At 37.5% G+C, this 21,770-nt stretch overlaps 1 protein-coding gene across 1 annotated transcript in view; it reads right to left on the bottom strand.

Moving 5' to 3' along the window:
- The window catches only part of GAS2 (growth arrest specific 2), a 74,768-nt gene that overhangs the window by 11,747 nt on the left and 41,251 nt on the right, over positions 1–21,770 (bottom strand). Inside the window, exon 6 of the mRNA XM_062000327.1 lies at positions 21,456–21,563. Coding sequence (XP_061856311.1) covers positions 21,456–21,563 — 108 coding nt within the window. The remainder of the gene's footprint in view (positions 1–21,455; positions 21,564–21,770) is intronic.

Below are 21,770 nucleotides of genomic sequence, written 5' to 3'. Positions count from 1 at the left end.
TATTTAACAGATATCTAGTTGCTTCTAGCTATAGCACTGACTCATAAGAGATACTTAATGCAATGCTCAGCAGAGGAGATGCTATGGCAAACAGATTAAATACAGAAAAAGAAATCAGTTTATGAGGTTAAGTGAAAGAGAAAGTCTCTAAACTGGCAAGTGCTGTCTCTGGATGGAGACATGGAAAACTTGATGTACTAAGATCAAATAATGGGGGGGGAAGGCTGTCTTTCACAAAAAAATATTTCAAAAACATAAGCATGAGGCTGCCAAAATAAATCTATCAGTGATTGCTTGGAGGGAAAAAAAAAGGAAGGTTTTACTCTTACCTTTGGATACAAAAACATTAATTCTGTATTGCAGATAGTTAATGTTTCTATTAGAATTTTGAGTCTTAGAAAGTCTCTCTAAAAATGAAATAGCTAAGGGGACAATGCTATCTCACTTTCTAAAGTAAGTTTTTACTCCTCAAGGAATACCATTGAGCAGTGAGGCACTACTCAGAATTAGTTAGAAAGGCAACACTTAATGAGAAATACAACTATGAGTTGTACTTAGAAACGGTGCACAATTTAAAAGGAGAAACCTCTCCGAGTACAAAAGAAATTCATTTTACCCAGACTATCAACCTAATTTCCATTCCTTTAAGGATATTAAGTCATTTGCAGAGTGTATTCATGCACAGTGTTCATCCATTTAGATTTTGCCACTGAATTCAGCGAATCTAAGATTTCACCATGCAAATGTGTGTGGGATGCATGTGAACACGCTCGTGTTACAGCACTGCAGGAGTACATGAAAATGTTCTTTTGAACTCTAAATTGCCATCTGTTCTCTAGCTATTTTCTGTCTCCTAATTTCCTGAATCACAGAATCTCAAGCCTCAAAACAGTCAAATCAAAGAAAATATTTCCCACGAGCAAATAAGCCACACACACACCCCCCTTTACATACAGAATTCTTCTTGCTGCCTGCTGATGGAAGGGACGTGGTTGTGAAAAGCTACACAGACATGTGATAACTCTAGCACAGACTGGCTTATCACACTCATCCAACTGCAGCAACCAGTTTCCAACTGTCTGGATATTTTTAACGTTCAAAATTGCATCAAACACCCACTTTCAAGTGCATGCAAGATTAATGCAGATGCTGAAGTTAAAATTTTGTCTGTTTCTTTCACTGTGCATCCATATCCTCAGGGATACCAGTACAGCAGACACAGCAACAACTTTCCTGCAGTTGTGATCTTGCTAATATGTCACAAAAGTGACTGTAGGCCATTCTCTCCAAACCACTCTTTTCCTCAGTGGACAAGACAGGCTCTGGCTTTTACAAACAATAAACCTAAAACGAATCTTTCAGAAGCAGTGTTGCAGCAGGAGTTTACCCTAGGTACAGAAAAGCAACCAAGTTGAATGCAGTTTCTCACAGAGGTAGAGGTAAAAGAAAGGAAATTTCATTACTCTAAGTCATTCATTCCACTTAAAGCATTGGATAATGAGACATGTTGTGGACATCAGTAAGTCCTTGAGAAGAAAATCATTTAAGTAAAGTAGCTGAAAATGGGTTTTTTTCAAAATAAAGCTTTCAGTACTTGTATTTGTTTTTTTCTTATCACACAGATTCATGAACAAATCACTCAGAGCCAGAAGGTGAAATCTCTTACAATGGGAGTTTGAATTGCATTTTGCACATACTTTGATTCACTAGTGGCTGTTTTAAATCACCAGTTTCAAGGCAGTTCATGCTGCTCCCCGTAATTCTGGTCTCCTTATTCCTTTCCTGCTTGCATGTCTGGGTTTTCTTCCAGTTGAAACTATGCTGTGTTTAAAAATAACATGCCCATCTTTTGCATCTTACTGAAATAAAGATGCTGCCATCTCCCTTAGTGGTATAGATTTTCATGAGTCATGATTTTAAATTATGTTTAAGGTATTCTGATTTACCCAATATTCAAAACAAATTTCAGTGGAGACAGCTATGGCAACATCCTCAAGTTGGCTTTCTGCATTTCAGTTAACGTTAGATCCAAAATCATACTACTTTGGAAGAAAAAAACACCAACATTAAAGTGTAACTCCAGCAACTGCTGCTTTTAAGCATTTTCCCTTGCTCCTACAGACCTCAGCTCCAAGCAGGTCAGTAAGACAGCACAGATCAAGAACTGGACGTGTGATCGGCCACTATCCAAGTTCACAAGTATAAACTTCTCCATGGCCTTGAGAATTAATTCCATGAACACACTCTTTTTTACTTTCCCTACACTTCCACTTACTTTCTTTACTCTTATCATCTGAAAACCTAAACAGAATCACAGAATCTTAAGGGATGGAAGGGACCTCGAAAGATCTCCTGGTTCAACCCCCCTGCCAGAGCAGGACCTCCTAGGTAGGTCACACAGGAACTCGACCAGGTGGGTTTTTATTGTCTCCAGAGAAGGAGACTACACAACCCATCTGGGCAGCCTGTTCCAGTGCTTCACCACCCTCACAGTGAAAAAATTCTTCCTTTTGTTTCTTTGGAACCTCTTGTGTTGTAGCTTGTACCCGTTGACCCTTGTCCTATCATTGGACATCCTTGAGAACAGCCCGGCTCCATCCTCCTGACACCCACACTCTATGTATTTATAAACATTTATAACATCACCCCTCAGTCTCCTCCAAGCTGAAGAGCCCCAGGTCCTTCAGCCTTTCATCATAAGGGAGATGGGAGATGCTTCACTCCATCATCTTGGTGGCCCTGCACTGAACTCTCTCCAGCAGAATCAGCTTTTAGTATCAGTTTTTACCATGTCTGACATGAGAGACCTGATCGTGGTTAGGTCCTGCAGACTCCACTGTAGAATAAAACCAGAACATATAATGTTAATGGAGTCATAAAACAGAACTATCCCATTTTCTTATACCATAAACCCAAGATCTGCAAAACCACCACCACTCTGCCCTAACCTTTGAACAGACAGACATATAACAGTCTAATTTACTCAGAATTATCAAATTTCCAGATTTTTTACAGTTGGATCTGGTTCTAATAATTTTATTTCCATCCCTTTTTTTGGTGAGACAGCTACTTTTCATAGCTGTGCATCCCATGCTACAAATTCACATTGCTTAAAATAGAAAATGTTGTTGCCTGGAGGAGCAAAAAGCCATGCTCAAAATGAACTCACGTTTAGGATAGTGTAATGCCTTACTGACTCATAAGATTAAACACCTAGTCAGCAACAGGAAGGTAGAATAGCATCAGCTATCACATCCACAACTAAAAATAATGACAACCTATGAGATCACACCTTGAGTCAATGAACCTTGAGTTCATTCTCAAGGGCATCACTCTGACGTTGCTCTGAGAACTAAAGAAAAAATGGCATGCCTAGAGTCATCACAATACAATTCAACTGCTTAGCACAGTCTATGCAAAAACACCACAAAAAGAAACTCCCCAAACACATCAGGACTGCAATTATAAAGAGAATCACGGGGAGGCAGACAAACACCACAATCAATTAGATGCATCAGAAAAAGGAACAAAAAGGGACGTTCAGAAGAAGTGAAGATGTTACAAAGGATACTTAGAACTTTTTCACTCGCATGTGTTGTGAAGCTTACTAAAACTAAAAATCTCTTAACAGATTACAAGGAACTGAATGTCTCATTTATGTTTGTGAAGAATTGAACAATATTTGACACTGTAGAGGTCTTCTGCACTGATCAGCATAACCAGCACCTTCACCTTAACTAATCTGCTGCAGTGGACTCGTTTGGTATTAGTACCTGCCTCATTTGGTTTGACACACAGAGGCTGTCATATGTTTCTAGGATGGGACAAAATATCTTATTGCTGTTTCATCATTGGAAACAGAGGAAAATCTTGTCTCTGGGTTCAAGCCAGAGCACAGACACTTTGTTTCAAGCACTGATAGCTAAAAGGATAGGCATGTCTCTGTTTTCAGTTTCAGTTCAGGCTTACCTTTAGCTTGAAGAAATTATTGAAAAAAAGATTATTTCCCTCTTCCTCTACCCACAGATTTGATTTACACAAGTTGATCTCACAAGTAACAATCACCACAGAAGAACTGTTACACTGAACTTGAAGCTGATGGCAACAGCTCCTGGGCTTAGATATCCACCACGAAAGGCTTGTTTCTGTAGCAAAGGAAGTTCTCAAAACCATAATGGCCACTGCTGCATCTAGCAGCATGTCTGTATTGCTTTTAATCTGTCATATTTTGAGCTGACATTGCCTTTGGAGTTTACTTAGGAAGTTATTTCCTTATATGTTTTTTTCCAGGAACACAACAGGAAGACTCAAACAAAAACCTTACAGAGCACTCTGTAGAGAGGGCCTCAACAAAAGAATGCCAGTAGGACTTGTATTTTTCTGGACATTGTCAGAATAATCTGCTCACTTTCAGGTGTAGAAGTTGCCTAGAACTTTTTTTTATTAAAAGTTCAATAATGTCTTTATTATTCAGGCTTTTTACTTTTTCATATTTCAGAACTTAACAGAGTGCTGGGGTGTCTGATCCAACTCACAGGAGTAAATAAAATACAACTACAATACCATTTCATGGCTTCAAATTTATGAGAGATTTAGGTTTGATTGTAAGCTTGAAGACATACTTTTCACATGAACTTCAGCAAGTAAATACACTGTAATTCCATACTTCAAGTCTCTAGGCTGAGCATAACAGACTTATTTTCTCCATTTCTTCATTTGCTGTCTTGCTGGCTATTCAAAGACAGGATCTTTGAATATGTGTGAATAAAACATGAACATTAGAAAGTACAGTTTCCAATAACTGGTGTAACCCAGCCAGAGGGTAGCTATGGTTGAAATTAAAAGCGGTTTTCAAGACTAACACAAACGTTATTGTGCCTCCTCACTGATCACTTACAAATGAAATAGGTCTGTGTTTATATATACTGAGCTGCCTGTGGGTTCCTGAAGATGCGGCAACTATAGTGCCCAATTTCAATGTTCACTAAGCTCCTGTCTCACTGAAAGTGCAGCATATTAAAAACAAATAAATACAGTCAAACATAGACAAATGAACAACAGCAACATGATACATTGCAATGATGACAGTTATGAAATTTAAGTGAGAAATTTAAACCTGGGGAAGCCCCAGCGACGGGATTATACCAGCCTGAGGAGATCATGTGACAAAACCCAGAAATGATTCAAGAAGAGCTGTAATATGCTTACAATCCATTTATTCCTGTGCCAAAGAACTAATGTTCTTTTAAAAAGCTTTTAAAAGCAACACAATACACCAGCCAGACATAAAGCCATTTGTCCGTGGTTGCTTAGCGATACTAGAACAGAGATGTAAAGAAATTCATTGGGTCTTTATTCTGACTAATTCAAAAGGTTACAAGCTATTGTCTAGTCTTATCACTAAACACATTTAACAATATCATCTGTTAGAAGGAAAGTATTCCTTTATACTATCATTTATGAAAAAGATTCACTAGAGTGTGGCTACATTTAGGATATTACTTACTTACAAAATTAATAGCAACAAGAATTAGTAAACATGACTGAGGAACATTTCTCGTATTTAAGGATGAGTTACATTTCAATAATTTAATCCATCTATTTTTCCTCTACAGGGTATTTTTTTCCTTCACTTTGCGCAACTCAGAAGCTTCAGGGAAATCTGCTCTCTGCAGTGTAGGTGAGAGAAAATGAAAACCTGCCAAAGAACAGAAGCACAGAGGAACAAGTACATAAAGGCAGAAGGACATAAGCCTTCTCTTTATGAGTGCCCCATGGCAATCCAGTACTCCAAAATGTCAAGGAGAAAAAACCCCAAGGAACTATTCTTGCCCCAGTTCCTTAGCTCTCTGGTATAGTGAAGTCAGAATATTCCTGAAATAGGTGCAATATAATTTTAGTACCAGTCCACTAGGGACTATTTCTTAACATTTACTTTAAGGTGAAAGATTGCACGTGAACACTTGCGGAGCAGCTGACATGCTAACTCACACTCCCTAAAAGTAACTTGGTTAATTTGCCCAAAAACTCCAAGCAGCATCATCTAGCTCTGTAGAGACGTAAATTAATTCCCAATACAGGGAAACAGATCTTCTAGTCTGACACTCTTCCAAAAAGTTCTGGACCATGGAGTGAAGGCTTGGCCTCTAATTGCTTCCCCCCATGGCATAGCGCAGCAGAAGCTGTAATCCCATCTCCTCCCACTCACGCTCTCCCTGGTAGGAATATTTCCACCACTCTGTCCCTTGATGAGTTGCAGGAGAGTAACACATTACATTAAGCACCCTACACCTTCACTACTTATTGTAAGGATTTAATTATTTCACTTTTTTTTTTAACTTATTAATTTGCTTATTGTAAGGATTTATTGCTTAATGCAAGGGAGGTGCTCCAAACCAACACCACTCCTGCCTCATGTAGGGTATATCACATGTGTAAGGAAGGGTACACAGAAAAAAGGACAAATAATGGACAGAAAAATTAAGAGGACAAAAAGACTCTTTTTTTTCTTCCAAATTTATACAGTTCTACCTCTACAGCTCCATTCAACTAGCTGTCCTTCTCCTCTTTTGAAACAGTCATAAACACTTTAGGCAGAGCACAGTCAGGTAGAAAACCATGAGCTGAACAACATTTAAGATTCAAGGTTATGACATGCATATGTCTGTACCTCCTCTATGTCATGTATCTGGTGAACTGATAGTAGTTAACAATTACAATATAACGATACTTAATGATACTGAACATCAGGATACTACACACTCTCTGAACAGCTATTTTTGTTTCATTTCAGTCCAGGTTTATATGTGGGCTCTTTCACTTATGCAGTAGCTGTCTTTGAAAAATGCATCATTTGTATATTTCATTTCACTATGTTTCACACTGTCTCTCCACCTTAGTACTGAGTTCCAGCAAGTCTCTGCACTGTAATTATCCTATGGCCTCCCTCTAACATCAAATCCCTCCAAATCTGACATTCATCTCTTCTAGCAATATAATGTTTTGTTGTCAAATTCCAGCTCAATTTCTTTTCGGATTACAATATCCCTTTACATATGTGGTACAGTCTTAAGCACAATCTTTAGTTTCATGCAAACTGGAACTATATAACACATGGGAATAAGCCTTATCTAAGAAAGTAAGACTCAGTAAGACAGTAAGTACTGCCAACTCTATCCTGCCTTATAATTGCTTATGTTGACTCAGCACTGGAAGTGGCACAGCTATAGCTGTCTATGGGAAAATTATCTCAGAGAAGAATGTTTTGATTACTAGCACCTGTAACAGAGATAAAGGGCTTACAATAAAGAGCAGTGAGCTGACAATATTTGGATGATATTCCTGAATATTCACTGACTGATTTTATTCATAAGAACTGTTAGGATCCCCTTAGATATTTCAGAAAACCTGTTCAAAGCACAAGTGGCCAAAGATACTGGTTGTCCACCTACAGACTGCTTGGGATTCCTTCTGCTTTGAGACTTTTAGTTATATTAGAAACCTTAGTCTGTGTGCTTTTGGATAAGATCACAAAATATCTTGACAAGGAACACTGAAGTCTCAAGATTTGTTTTTTAGAGTCTTATATGTGAACAGTTCAGGGTAACACTAAAAACAGTCACAGATGTCCCAAAGATGCAGAGAGTTGGAAACTGCCTCCTACCTCCATCCCATGTTTTTTAAATCAATGGAGCTGCATGAATAACCAAGAAAATCACATTTGGAAAGGATCTAGAGACAGATTATTTTATCAGATCTTGCTTGAATTAAGACTAGAGATTTTTTTTTTTTTTTATGAATGGGTTTGAAATAAACTTAATTTCACTCCATGGGTTTCATTTCAATGTCTTCTAATTTACACTGTGGTAACGAGGGGAGCATAATTTCAATGATGTTTATACTTGGACTTAATTTCCTTTAAATAGTACAAAGCATCCTCTCAAAGTTTTCAAAATTATGTCAGTGTGAGTCTATGGGGTATGATGTTACAACTTTGGAATGAAATTATGTCACTGCAAATCTATGAAAGCAACATTGTAAGTCATGAACCAAAGCTATACTGATGTGTTAAAAAATTGTGAAAACAATCTGAATTGAATCAACAACATTGAATAAAATTAAGGTATGACAGACTACAAATTACTTCTCTGAGACTGCAACTATCAGTCTCAACTACAGAATAATATCTACATGTTTGGCTATAGAGCCAAATCCAGTCAAGTGCAAGCTTTAGTGCATTACCCAAATTCACATGCACCATAGTTTAAGGGAGTGCAGCTTGCATGGTAGCCTTTGGGCCAGATTTGGTCAAAGTAAAAATAATACTGGAAATTACACACCAGGTGCAACTGGGGAAGAGAGCAAATGGCTGAGAATTTGAACTAGCACGTCAAGTGGACAAGATTAGTCCCGATACAATGTGAAAGCAGGAAATCCACATCTGGTCACCCAATAGTCAACCAAATGCAAATCAAAGCTGACGGTAGCAAAAGCACAAATTAACATATGACAAAATGGCTACATGATATTTCACTATTACCAACCTTTCTTGCTTTTTCCATTCTCTCTGGGATCAGATTAGCACTCACAGTCATCTTGAATCAAATTTCCAATGCATTTGAACTGGAATTATAGTGCCACAGAGAAATGAAAGATCTGCATTTCAGCTTACAAAGTGTATGAATTTTACATATTGAAGTTGACTCTTTCGTTTCACACACATTAACTACTTGTCAGAGTCACTATACCCGTTTTTGGACCTCCTTACCAGCATTCCCATAGATAGCGTTACACTATTAATCCATCAATACTGAACATCACTAAACCCACAAATTACAGTTATATCAGTTCTCAGGAACATTAGCACATCTTTCTAATGGACTAAGCCGTACCTGTATGAATCATCTAAGGGCTTTATTAAGTCAGGCATTATTTTTAAAGCAGTTTAGCTTCAAGTGAAGTCCACCTGAAATCACAGTCTCATCTAGTGATGTGAAATGTTCATTTTTCAATTGTTTAGACACAAGACAATATATTTTACACAGACATGAAACTGTCAAGATTTACCAGTTTGGTAAATTTGGGTGATAAAAGAGAAAATATTGATGTTTTTCTTCTCCTCAGCCCTACTTTGACAGCACATCTGATATTAACTTTGTGCCTAATCCTCACTTTTCCACAGGATGGGTCCAGGAAAAAATCATGGTAATGCTATCACTTTTGTTCTGCAGAATTCCAAGTTTATCTTTGGAATGCGTTCTAGGACTAGTTTACTGTACTGTATTTTCATGACACTCATGAGTGGCTGACCAGGTGCCAAGCCCTGAAATCCATTTAACGTGCTGTAAGTGCTACCAAAATAGTCTCTTCTTTGGTGTGGAAGTTAAGATAAAGAACCAACAGAGACAAAGGGAGAAGAAATCAGACTAAAGCAGTGCACAGAGTTTTTATGTAGTGCACTTTTTCACTGAGATTTTTAATAATTGCAGGACTCTGATAACTCTCTCGACACAGGAATGAATTGTTTAAAGTTAGTACTAGTAATTTAGTTCAGTTTTGATAGCTGGCAGCTGTAACCTGACGGCACTTAGATTTAGTCCCATGGAAATCCCCTGTTGTATATATTCTAGTATGTTGGATCTCCTTGCACTCATCAGTTTTATATCTTTCCGCAAATACCAGAAGAAAGATCTTTTTAGGCTCTGGCAAAGATCTTGGAATGGGAAAATGTGCTAGTTGCCAAAAAGGCACTGATTACTGTAACAGAGTAGCCTGGAGTTTCTATCCTTTTCCTTTTAATATGTAAACTTGTTTCTGATTTAGAACTGACCCTCCTGGCAGAGGTGTTTTCCTCAGTGCTAGTCTGTGTATAGCTAGGCTGCGTGAGACTCTTGTCTGAGAGCACACAAACCACTTCTCACTTCCTCGGAAGCACAAAGACATTTTCAAATCATTTATTCCGACGTGGCAGGAGGCAGAGCAGGTACACACAAGATCGGGACTGAAAGAGTACTTCTATTTCATGTATGCTTTTTATCCTGCTCTTTTCAACAGCAGGAATTATGGAAAGCTAAAATAAAAATCAGTCATTCTAACAAAGGGAAGAACTATATTTAGACAAACTCAGTGTGCAAGGATCAAATATGCAAGGCTACTTGCGTGTATCAATACTTCACTCTTGGATTTCCCTTCCTTCAGAGAAGTTCTTCTTGCTTACTGTCAGCATAACAGATTTTCCTTTGATAATTTTCCAAAAGAGAATTTAATGAATGTTTACAGAATGACTTCGCACTGTGATGACGTTAATTTGTGGGTTTCAGGGTGATATTTTGTGATTTATTTTTGTTCTTTTTTCTGTTAAAGGTGATCAGGTCATGCTTCAGTAAAGCCTGAAAAAGCTGCAGAAACATTCTTGGCTGAAATGCTCTCTGAAATACTCTCATTCATTGCTGCTGCACCTGAGATGTGGGGCAGAGAGCATTTCCTGTGTTCCCCAGGTGTACCCTGGCCACACCTTCATCCATGAGACAGCAAGATCATTTGTTTTTTTAACCTTATCTCTCCTACTTTCAGGTTTCCATCAAGGAAGAGCCACAATAGTTCTAGCTGCATACTCAATCTGGACATCTAAGAAACCTCATGTGTCCAAATTACATCTACTTAATCTAAAGTCAGAGTGGACTGGAAGGAATTACTATTGCAATTCCTAAAAATCTTAGTTGAATCTACATCTCTGTTAAACCCCTAAAAGCCTTAATATGATCTGTTAGTCCATCCACATACAATAAATTATTATATTTTTTAGGTATATACAATGTAAGCACAAAGTGTGCCAGTTGTCAACTCCTTGAAATAACACACTGAAAGTCTACAGTTGAAACATATTAAATCAACACAGTCAAAGCCAGTCAGTGCATCCTTTCAAATGAGATGCTAAAGGCCAAAGTCTTCATGCAGAGAAATCCATTGTAACTGCATAACAAATGACAGTTATAAAGCCACATCCCCTTGAAAGGAGATCCTAGTGGCATGTATCTTATGGGAAAAAAACCAATCAAATCTTACTTCCAGGCTACTGTTTGTGAAATCAGTTTTCCAACTGGTACTGGAGAGATTAATTTCTACTGAATCCTTGTGCACTGATCTTTGCCTTCACAGTGTGCCATCCCATATGGTGCTCTAATTAATTCTTTTCACTATAACATGATGTTCTGCAAAACACTTTGACTAAATTAGAAAGTAGCATATAGACATAAATATTTCCAATGCAGGGCCAAACCAGAGAGGACTTAATCAATATTCCCTTCTTACAGCACTTAAAGGGCACAGTTCTCCCAGATAATATATATCACAAAATGGCAAGCAAAGCACATTGAATGTCCTTGAATATTGTAAAATATTTTAAAAGGCAATATTGAAGAAGATAAAATAGAAATCTAACCATTCAATTTCACAGATTGCTCTTCATGATGGGGATTTGGTAGGGTCAGAGCACAACAAGAAGAGGAGGCTACACTCAGCTCAGTTCACTTAGGTGACCAGCTTAGACCAGTGTAGAAGGTCAGCTAGCCTGAACTTGCTTGAAGCTATAGGCATTTTGTGGAGCAGTTAAGGACAGTAAGCAAGCCTTTAGGATAGGTCAAGAGTTAATACCCAGAATAAAGTTTCTAAGCTTGTAAGACTGGGGAATAACTAAAAATCAATGGTAAACATTTCAGAAGGAGTGGTGAAGTTCAAGCACCAAGAAAAGGCAGGAGAATGTTTCTGGCTTTGAAGTGATTTGTCTTCTCATCCTGTATCTTACAAAGTCCACAACTGGTCCTACAGACTTTGTTACCACCAAAATACAGCACAGAATGGAAACAGAGCCACCCAGCTGACACAGGAATTATACCTGGGAGCATGTGTAAGTGTGCACACGGTAAGTGAAGCTGCAATTCCAGATCTGTGTCTGCATCATGCTTTGATCTGAACTGCAGTCACTGCTCAGCAAATCAAGCTATCAGCTAGGCACTGCTGCTCTTTGATGTGTTTTCAGCTGACATCCTATAAATTTTAGCCAGAGGCCTATAGTTTCCCTGATAAGTGGGGCTCATATGTGTTTATCTAACCCCTAAAATACACAAAGTACACTGTGGCCAGGTAACATGGTACAAAGCAGACAAGAATTCCTAAATGAAAACATGGATTTAGGTGATTGGTCAATATTCATAGACTATTTTCACTTTTTTTTTCCCCACTTCTGTACTATGACTAAAGCAAATGAATTTTATGTTGTAAAAGAAAGCTTTTTCAGACTGAAGAATCTAGTAAGCTAGTCTCAGCTTTCATTCTAAAGGCTCTGCTTCAAAACAGATTTTGTTATTAAGTTAATCTTGGAAGGCAAAACTAATTGTTAGGATAAGACTGTTCTTACCTGGTCATGGACAATCCCAAGCTGTAGACAGAGATCTTGCCCTTCAACAAACACCATTAATGCTAAGCTTCAGTTCTAAGAAATTCTTCTCATATTATTTTCTGTTCAAAACATCTCCTAAGCAGGTACTATGATTTCTTAACAGGTAAGAAACATGACAGAATTCCTCTTGTAAAGATGACAGTGTAAAAATGCATTTCTATTTTCATGTCAACATCACCTTTCATTATAAATATGGTCTTATTCTTGTTTTGGACTATTTTTTCGTATTAGCAAAATGGGGATATTATATAACAATTCCTATGCTTTAAATATCAACATATTAATATTCTCTAGGATCTGCAGAAAATTACTTGATGGCTCCAAACCAAATATAGCCAGACTCTTGGCTTGGCAGAACTCAGTGACCAACCTTTTATACAGAAATAGATACAGTGGCAGACCTGGATCAAATGCTTGATCTCAACATTTCCTACAGCAAAGATTTCATACCACAGATGCCGTAATATGCGGCGTAAAGCTTTGAACCTGAAGGCATCTCATATGGCTTAACCTTCAGGCTAGCTTTTTGGACAAAACTGAAACCACAGTAGAGAAAAGACAGAGGAGTTAAAAATGGAGCATCACAAGCCCAGTCTGTATATTAAGAACATTTTGCAATGTGTTTCACTAGCAGAGAGAAGAGATCTGGATGCTTAGCACACTTAATAAAAGGTCTCTCTCACTTTTACACATACTCCTAACCCCCTGGCAGCTTACTTATCCTTAAATAGCTTTTCTGTACTGATGGGATTTGCTGAAGCACTGAGAACCAACTTAACTCCACAGAGTTGGATTTTTTTGCTCTGCTTGCAAGGGAATCAGGGCTAGATTAAGACTGAACACTCAAATTACAATGAGTGATACCAAAAAAAACCTCACCACCAAAAAAAGAACCCCTCTGCCTTTGCTATTACTTTTCCTTAGTTGGAAAATATGTTCTAAAATTAGGCTAATAAGACAGTAACTCTAAACAAATTATCTGCATTGATCCGCACGATAATAAAACAGATTTATCAATACATGCAGACAAGGCTTTCACTGACTCATTCAGATCAGGACTTATGCTCACTCTTGTGTAAGACTTGCTATAACATCTTTTGCAAACTTACTGCATTTAACATAAACCACAAAAAAAAACCCCACCACTCTACTAAAGCAGACTAAAGAAAAGGAGGGAGACTTAAGAACAATGTACACTTTCAGCATGAAAGTGCCATGATATCACTTTTTGGCTTACTAATATATATACTTTGAGAGTCTGGGGCAAGCAAGAGGGAAGGAAACAGAAACAGGGTTCTTTATACCCTTCTGAAATACCAAATGACTCCTTCTCCCTTTCACTCCTCAGTAAATCATGGGGAAGTAGTTAAGTAACATGAACCAAGAAATTAGCACAAACAGCACAGTCATTTCTGGAAAGCTGGTTTAGCTAAAACACCAGTCTGTCATTTTACCTGATTTACGTGACTCTGGTTAGAAGGTCTTACACATAATTCTCATTGCTACTGTGGTTCTACACTTCACACATAACACATATTTACATGTACAATATATTAGGTTTGCAAATGAAATTTTCTTAGGACAGACAGGATTATCATTATGTATTTTCTAATAAATGTTTGTGTTTTACACATGTACAGAGAAGAAATTGTAATAGTATCTATATCTTGACATCAGGAGGTGTTGTGGGGTATGTGTTTGGGTTTTTTTAGTTCAAGCTGTAAACTAGCTTGGAATCTAGGCATTAATTTTACTTCCCACTCACAGATCCTATTGGCTTTCACTATTACTTTTTGTGCATTTGAATAGGGAACAGATTGAAAATATGTTTGATGGAACACAAAATGGAGAGGTGGTACTTACAGACATGGTTTAGTGGTGGACATGGCAGTGTTAATGGTTGCGCTCAGTGTTCTTAAAGGTCTTTTCCAATGTCAAGTATTCTGTGACAACTGCTCTAATCAAGCCAAAAGTGAGAAATTGACCTTAGTTACAAGTGGAAATCATAACCTGTTGGCATTTTACTGTCTGCTGTACCAGCCAGAATCACGCAGGCAGCCCAATGTCCGTATGTTGCACTTCCTAAGTTTTGCTGTACTTTCTCATGTACAGCAAAATCTGATTAGGTAATTAAAGATGGTCTAATCTATGTTTGGTTAGAAAAATCTACTGACATGAGTTTTGCAACAAATTTAGTGAGTATCTGGTTTGGTTTCCACATGTAAAATTTTTCCCAGAATAGAAAATGAACCATGTTAAAAAGCTCAACCAAACAGTTTGGAAATTTTGTACTAACAGCAAGGGAGTTGCTCTTGTTCACTTCATGTTTACGCCTGCCTAGTTAAAACATTCCAGTTGTTTTACCTTCCCTACTTCCTTGATAAAACTAAGCCAGTTAGAAGAGCATCAGACCAGGAATACTGATAATCCTGATGGATTTATGGTGGATTTTATGTTTTCCCCTACATAAGAATCTTTTTTCCATGCTTTCTATATTGAATTTTACGGATCTGTGTTGAAGCTATAAAACTTGTAAATGTATTGTTCCATTCTTCTCATTTTAGTTTACCTGCTTGCTGGCCCTTACATCATTACACTGTGGGATATCAGCAACATCCATCTTAATGTGTTGGAAAGTGCTTACTAACCTAGAACAGCAATAAATGTAATTGTGAGAGACTATTGTGGACTCTAGCCAGTTTATTCTCCACTTGATTTTGACTATCCAGGGAACCAAGTGATTCCTTTCAGTTGTGTGTGCAACCTTAACAAGAGTCAGCTTCATCCAAACACTACTCATCATGACCGTTTCACTAAGATATTCCTTCCTGGGAGCTTTGTTACTCATCTTTAAAGTGCTGACAATTTCTTTTGCACAGCAAATACTGCTAATACTCTCGTGTGTAGGGGGATATTATGCTGGCACCCAGGTAGGTCTTGCTTTGTCATCTCAAGCACTGGCTGCATTAAGAACACACCAAAGGCTTCCTAAGCCTGAATTTCATCACAAAGGAAGTCAGTTGAATTTATGAGAAGTGCTTTTAAAGATATTTCACATATAGCTTCAGAAAACCCTATCCTGGCCTCCTGTTTTGAGCTGCCTCCCAAGGGAGATTTCTCTTTCCACCAAATACAAGGAACTTAATATTGTTATAACTTTGACTCGAAGAGCCTAAATTATAAATACTTTGGCAGGAAATTACTGCAGGTGTATGAGTTATTTCATGAACTAGAATGTGATGCTGCTTGAAAATGCATCACATCTTAGAAAAGCACATAATTTGTTAAAGAGTTTTTCAACTAAGTGGAGTTCTCATTGTGCAGTATTGCTGAAAGAGAGACACTGGGAATTAAAGAAGACACAGTATTTAACTGTCCACTAAAGGAGGACATGAAGGCAAACGGGTCTAAACTGCTGAGGTACTATATAGAAACTCTCAGTTTCAGTGAACCAGGATATTGCAGTGGATTTAAGTTGTCACAAGATTTTGATCCAAGACTGAGAACACTATTTGGGTGAAAGCAGAAATCAGTAACTCCATCACTTTTCCATTAATTTAGCAGCTAAGATTTTGACTTTCACAGCTTTTTTCTAATAAAGAGGTTTACAATGGATCAGTTCAAACCATTTTTGCTAACAATGTGTATTCCAGACTGTCTCCAACAAGTTCTAGACACTAAATTAATGTGAATGGCCATGAAAAAGAAGCATGTGGAAGCAAAAAATAAATGGGGGAGAAAAAAGGTTTCTTTACTTTCTAGTACTTCACGGGTGTATTTAACTGTCAGTTAGACAACTGTCTGAGTCCTGGTTGATAATAAACTAACCATAAGCCAGCAATGTGCCCTCGTGGCCAAGAAGGCCAATGGCATCCTGGGATAAATCAAGAAGAGTGTGGGCAGCAGGTCAAGGGAAATTCTGCTCCCCCTCTACACTGCCCTGGTGAGGCCTCATCTGGAGTCCTGTGTCCCTTCCAGCCCCTACCATTCTATGAGTCGATGTTTTAACTAGAAGGCTTCACAGAACCAGGTAGTGGAACTGTAGTTGCTCATGTTCAGCACAAACAAAGTAAACAGAGATGTCCACGTGCTTCTGAACAAGCAAGGCTCATGGCAGAAAGGGAAAAAAACTAATTTAAAAAAAAAAAGGGAGAAGCAGGAGAGAAAGTGTAACTATGAGAACAAGCAAGCTGTAACTTCAGTTGGGGGAGGGCAATGATCTGCCTCATATCATTCAACAGAATATCTGAGTAAAGAAGAAAACAGACTTCCTGACTGTGCTATAGGCAGCAGTGGGCTCCAGTCACCCCACTGACAGGTTTGGTGTCACTGATATCCAAGAGCTTTTGAGCCTTGTGAATTTTACCTGCCCTCTAAGGACATCTATTAAAACCAAACAAACAGGAAAAAGAAAACCCCACACCGAGAAGGTTGAGGAGAATTCCACTTTCACTGCTTCACAAGAAATACTGAAATGTGTCAACTACTCTGTGGGTGTAAAGCTGGCTGGAGAGGAACTGGCACATAGTAAAAAAAGTGTCCAGCCACCCACTGCTGGAAGGTCTCCAAAACCACCTTACACCTGGGACATAAATTAGGGCTGGACTTTGGACATGCATTTCCCTAAGTCTTTTGCAGGCTAGAGTTGATAATGTTTGTCTATAAGCTTGAGTAGTCTGAGATTGGCCTCTTTGGGCTTCTTAATGACAGTCACTGTCCTGAGGCCTAAGATGTGTTTTCAGAATTCACTCACCAGATGACTTCCAGGCATTCTGCTACATCTCCTTTGCAGTTCCATTAAAACTCCTGAGCTGTAGATTTTTTTTCATCATTTTAAACATCCCAGAATGATACAGGTAAAGCTCTAGGGAAGGAATTTCTGTGCTAAAAAGGTAAACTGTTTTATAAACAAAAATTGAGGGGGCCTATGAAAAGCAGAACTGTTAAAAATATCAGGAATAAGAAAGACAAGTAAAGGATGCTGAAGAAAAAAGACACTACAAAACACAGAAACACACCAAGCAAAAGCTATGATTAGGACTTCTCTCTTTGGTTTAGTAAAGCAGATATTGGAGTATCCTGAAGTACATAATCAATCCGCTTTCCATTTTTTCTTATTTCCAGCTCTTAGGTGTATATCTCCCCGAATGGTTTGGTGCAAAGAATGCTTCCATGTTTATACTCGAGGACTTTTTTTGTCACAGGGAAGAAGCAATAGTGTACTCCAGACTGCAGAATTATTCTTTTATATATTTACACATATGTATTACACACACATATACCCACAAACATTTTGATAGCAACTCCCACAGTAACTATGCAGGTGCTGTAGCAGGTAAGTAATGCCTTTCATTTCCTGGGATTTAGAGGAAGCTGGTATTAAACAAATATTGGATTATTACTACAGCAAAATAATGCCAAGTGCTGTTAATGATTAAAAGTACAAGGCCAAAAAGTGTTAAGTGCAATCACATGCTTATCATCCAGACTGCAAGGTAAAGAACATCTACAAGTCACAGGAAACATGATAGGCTTTAGAGCCAGGAGTCAATGAATCATCTGACTGCAGCTGCAAAAGGAAATTATTCTTCCATTATGCAGAACTCAACAATTTGAATATCATCAATGGAACAACAGGACAGATCTTTCCAAGAAAAGCTTGCTAGTTTGTGGAAAGTGTGTATCCTTCTGCATATACAATGCAATAAACACAAAATACCTTGAAATAAGAATCTTTGTCACTGACACTGTCAAAAAAACCCCCAATTTGTCTATTTTTAAGGCCTGACATTTCTTGCTATTTAAAAGTCTCTTTGAATTTAAAGGACTCCTTTACTGTCTTCTGCAATAAGTATGCATTTCAAACTCTGCAACTGTTTTTCCCACGCTATAAAACACACATTTCTGTGACGCAGCTTTCCACGATTTATCCTTTATTTTTTAAAACTAGGCTTCTTAATTCTACTTTAAAAGACTAAGGCTTATTCTGTAAAACTCTTCATGGTATAGTGGTAGGGGCTAAGAGTGAATAGACAAATAATTGATAGTAAGTGGCTCACACAGAGATCCCACCCATTCTAAACCCACATTTCGTTTTAAATAAACTAGTAATTTCATTTACTTCAAGTTATTAACACAATCCATTACTGTAAAATATGTCTCCACTGATGTCAGTGGAATTTAGACTCTTTCACGTCTATTCAGCAGGAAGGAAAAAGGGTTCATGAGCGCTCAAATTTTTATTGAAAAGAACTTTGTAGCATCTAAGCCACCACAGTATCATGGCAATCACGCCCTGTCTATGCATTACGGAACGACTTCATGCCTGAAGAACTGCTTTTGTGACACGGATTTTTACCAGCAGTCTTAAGTATCTTAATGTTTTCATGAATTTTCATCATTTCCATTACTTCGTGGATTTCCATGGCTTATTTTCATCTCAAATTTAAACATTCTTCTGTGATTAAAAAAATAGAAACCTTTAGGCAAGTAATTTTAATGGGGCCATTACCTTAAGATGTTATTACAATACAAGAGAAATTTTGAAGGACAGTCCTCTCACTACATATTCCACAGGGCCTTTTTTCCCCCTGAACATTACTTCAGATTGACAGGTGTAATGTTTTGTGTGATTCTTTGCATAAATTCTTTATTCTGCCAGGTTTTATTTTTCTTTGCTGCTACTCTTCCACTTTTTCCATATATAGATATCAATTAACAAAAAGAGGGACTGGGACATTTTCCTTTTTTTTTAACAGAACTTGTAGAACTCAAAACAAATTTGTTACAGATAGAGTAGTAGAATAATTTCTGAAACAAACACTTCACCATCAATTAATAGGAATTAACTCCACCTTAAACTTAGCTCTTGTAATCTTTTATCACATTGGCACCACTGAAACTATACAAGTTTTAAGTCCTGTATAGGTTACTGGAGAAGGCTAATAGAGACAGTAATGAGTATAATAAGGCAACTTAAAACAGTGAAACTTTTGATCTCAATTCAACTGGAACACACTGAGTTGTAAACAAAAGACATATCTGGCTGTGTCATGGTCTATAAAGAACACACAACATAGGAGGAATATTTGGCATCAAATAGGGTGCCAAATATCAACAAAATTAAGTCAGCTACACATTGCAAATGTGTTTTCTCACAAGTGTCCAAAGGATTTCACAGAAAGTCTAATAAATCTACTTATTTACACAATAAGAACATGCAGAAGGAAGAGTAAAAGCTTACTGTGATCCAGTGAAGCATTCCAAAATTAGGTTTAAAACAATCAAAACCAAAAGACAACTGATTTGTAACACTTAGGAATACAGACTAGCTCCCACTGAAGTTCATGGCAAGTTCCCATTGATATCACTGTTGTAGGAATGATCTCTAAAATTGCAGTTTAATGTCTAATCTATATTACTGTTATTTTTTGGCACAATTCAACTTGGAATGCGGTAGCATGATATGAAAAGGGTGTTTTGTTTGCAAACTTGGAATGAAATCTGACTTGGACTAGACTGCACAATAAAGAAGCCAGCAAAAAGGAATTTGACACTCACCATTCTGAAAGAAAAACTTAGATTATCAAAACACTTTGATATTGATACTTGAAATGAAATTCGAAAGGAAGAAGACATAAGTGTTAAACTGTGCCAGATTACCGGGATCTTTGGTTAATGCACATTGCCTTCCTCAAAATCATCTGAAGCTAGTAAAAAAAGCTAACACATAAAAATACTGCAGAAATACAGTCTCACTGGCTATGAAACAGAAAAGCTATTAATCATTTATACTAGCATGTTAAATCTCAAACTATCTGTGACAAATCTTGCATTTCTTTTTCTTCCTGAGCTATTACTGAATTAATTTTGAGTTCTCAATCCCTATTCAGCACAGTACTTAAACATGATCTCAGCGTTATACACATGAGAAACCCTAAATACTTATCTAAATGTGCTTAACTTACACTGAAGTCATAAGTTCACAGCCAAGCAAGCACTTTGGTGTTTTGCTGAACCAGGAACTTGACTTCTACAGATAGGAAGGAGTCCCTCCGACTTCTTTTGTTCTCATAAGTGCTAAAACCTCAGCTTTATTAGGTCACAATTTTGTCCCTCTAGTAAAATAGGGATAACAGTTATTGGAGAACATTTTATTAACTCCTTTCTCAAGGACAGTACATGTGGACAGGAAAATGGAAAACAGAAAGCAGCATAACATGAATGAGATGCTTCATGTTCTACTACAGAATCATAGAATGGTAGGGTTGGAAGGAACCTTTAGAGATCATTTAGTCCAACTCCCCCTGCAGAAGCATGAATAGCATATTTTCATATTATTATCATAATCATATATACATGTCTAAACAGATCAAAATTAAATTTGGGTAGTGTATTTGGGCTAAATTCAGTCAGATATTAATGCCAGCAAATATTTAGATTAGCATTAATGATTAATTTTGTGCTATGGGAGTCAAGGTACTACATATGAAATCTGTAATACAATACTGGGTTTGGAAACATCTGTTAATCAAAGGAAGTACTACGGATATTAACGTGTTGCTCACTGTGCTTTAGCAATATGTCTTAGTCATGATTTGGCAATTTATTGATCATGAAGTCTTTGATCTGTTTCCTGACCTGTCAAATATTATGAGTCAAAGCAAAGTGGAGAATGGCCATTTCAATGAAGTGGCCATTCCTTCAAATCAAACTAAGGAAGTCATCATGTCTGTGAAGACTTTTAGTTGCCACTAGATGATCTCTAAAGGTCACTTCCAACTCCTACCATTCTATGATTCTACGAAAATTCAAAGACCCAAATTTAGAAGGATCTATTGCCTGCTAACAATTCCTCAAACTGTAGTTTAATTCCTGACAGCATCATACAAATGAGCCAGTGCTCGTTAATAGGAAATTCTTTTCTCCTGTTAATCAGTGATATCATTTGCAAAGTAGAAGGGGGATTCACAACAAAAGAAAAAGTAAAAAACTTTACCCTAATAAAGAGGATCTTCTCTCCAACTCTGTATCTTCCTTGTGAAAGTCGCTCCACACAGAACTTATTAGGGCATTTACAAGGTGGATCTTCAGAAATGTGTTTAACCTAAAAAATAAGGAATAAAAACTGTTTAAAATAGCACAAGCATTCAAGAAGACATTTGCCATAACATGATATCATGAATCTAAGTCTTCAATGATTATATTTTCTTAATATTTCTGGTAATCCCAGACCATGGTGCTGCCAATGTCAAGAAGGCTTTTATAGCTGTGATGGCATGAAAATACAGACAAGTGTCACACAGTTCAACAC

The sequence above is a fragment of the Colius striatus genome, chromosome 7, assembly GCF_028858725.1.
Source record: "Colius striatus isolate bColStr4 chromosome 7, bColStr4.1.hap1, whole genome shotgun sequence".
In the NCBI taxonomy this organism is placed as follows: domain Eukaryota; kingdom Metazoa; phylum Chordata; class Aves; order Coliiformes; family Coliidae; genus Colius; species Colius striatus.
Note: the sequence above shows the minus strand (reverse complement) of the source record. Positions and strands in the feature narration are given on the sequence as shown.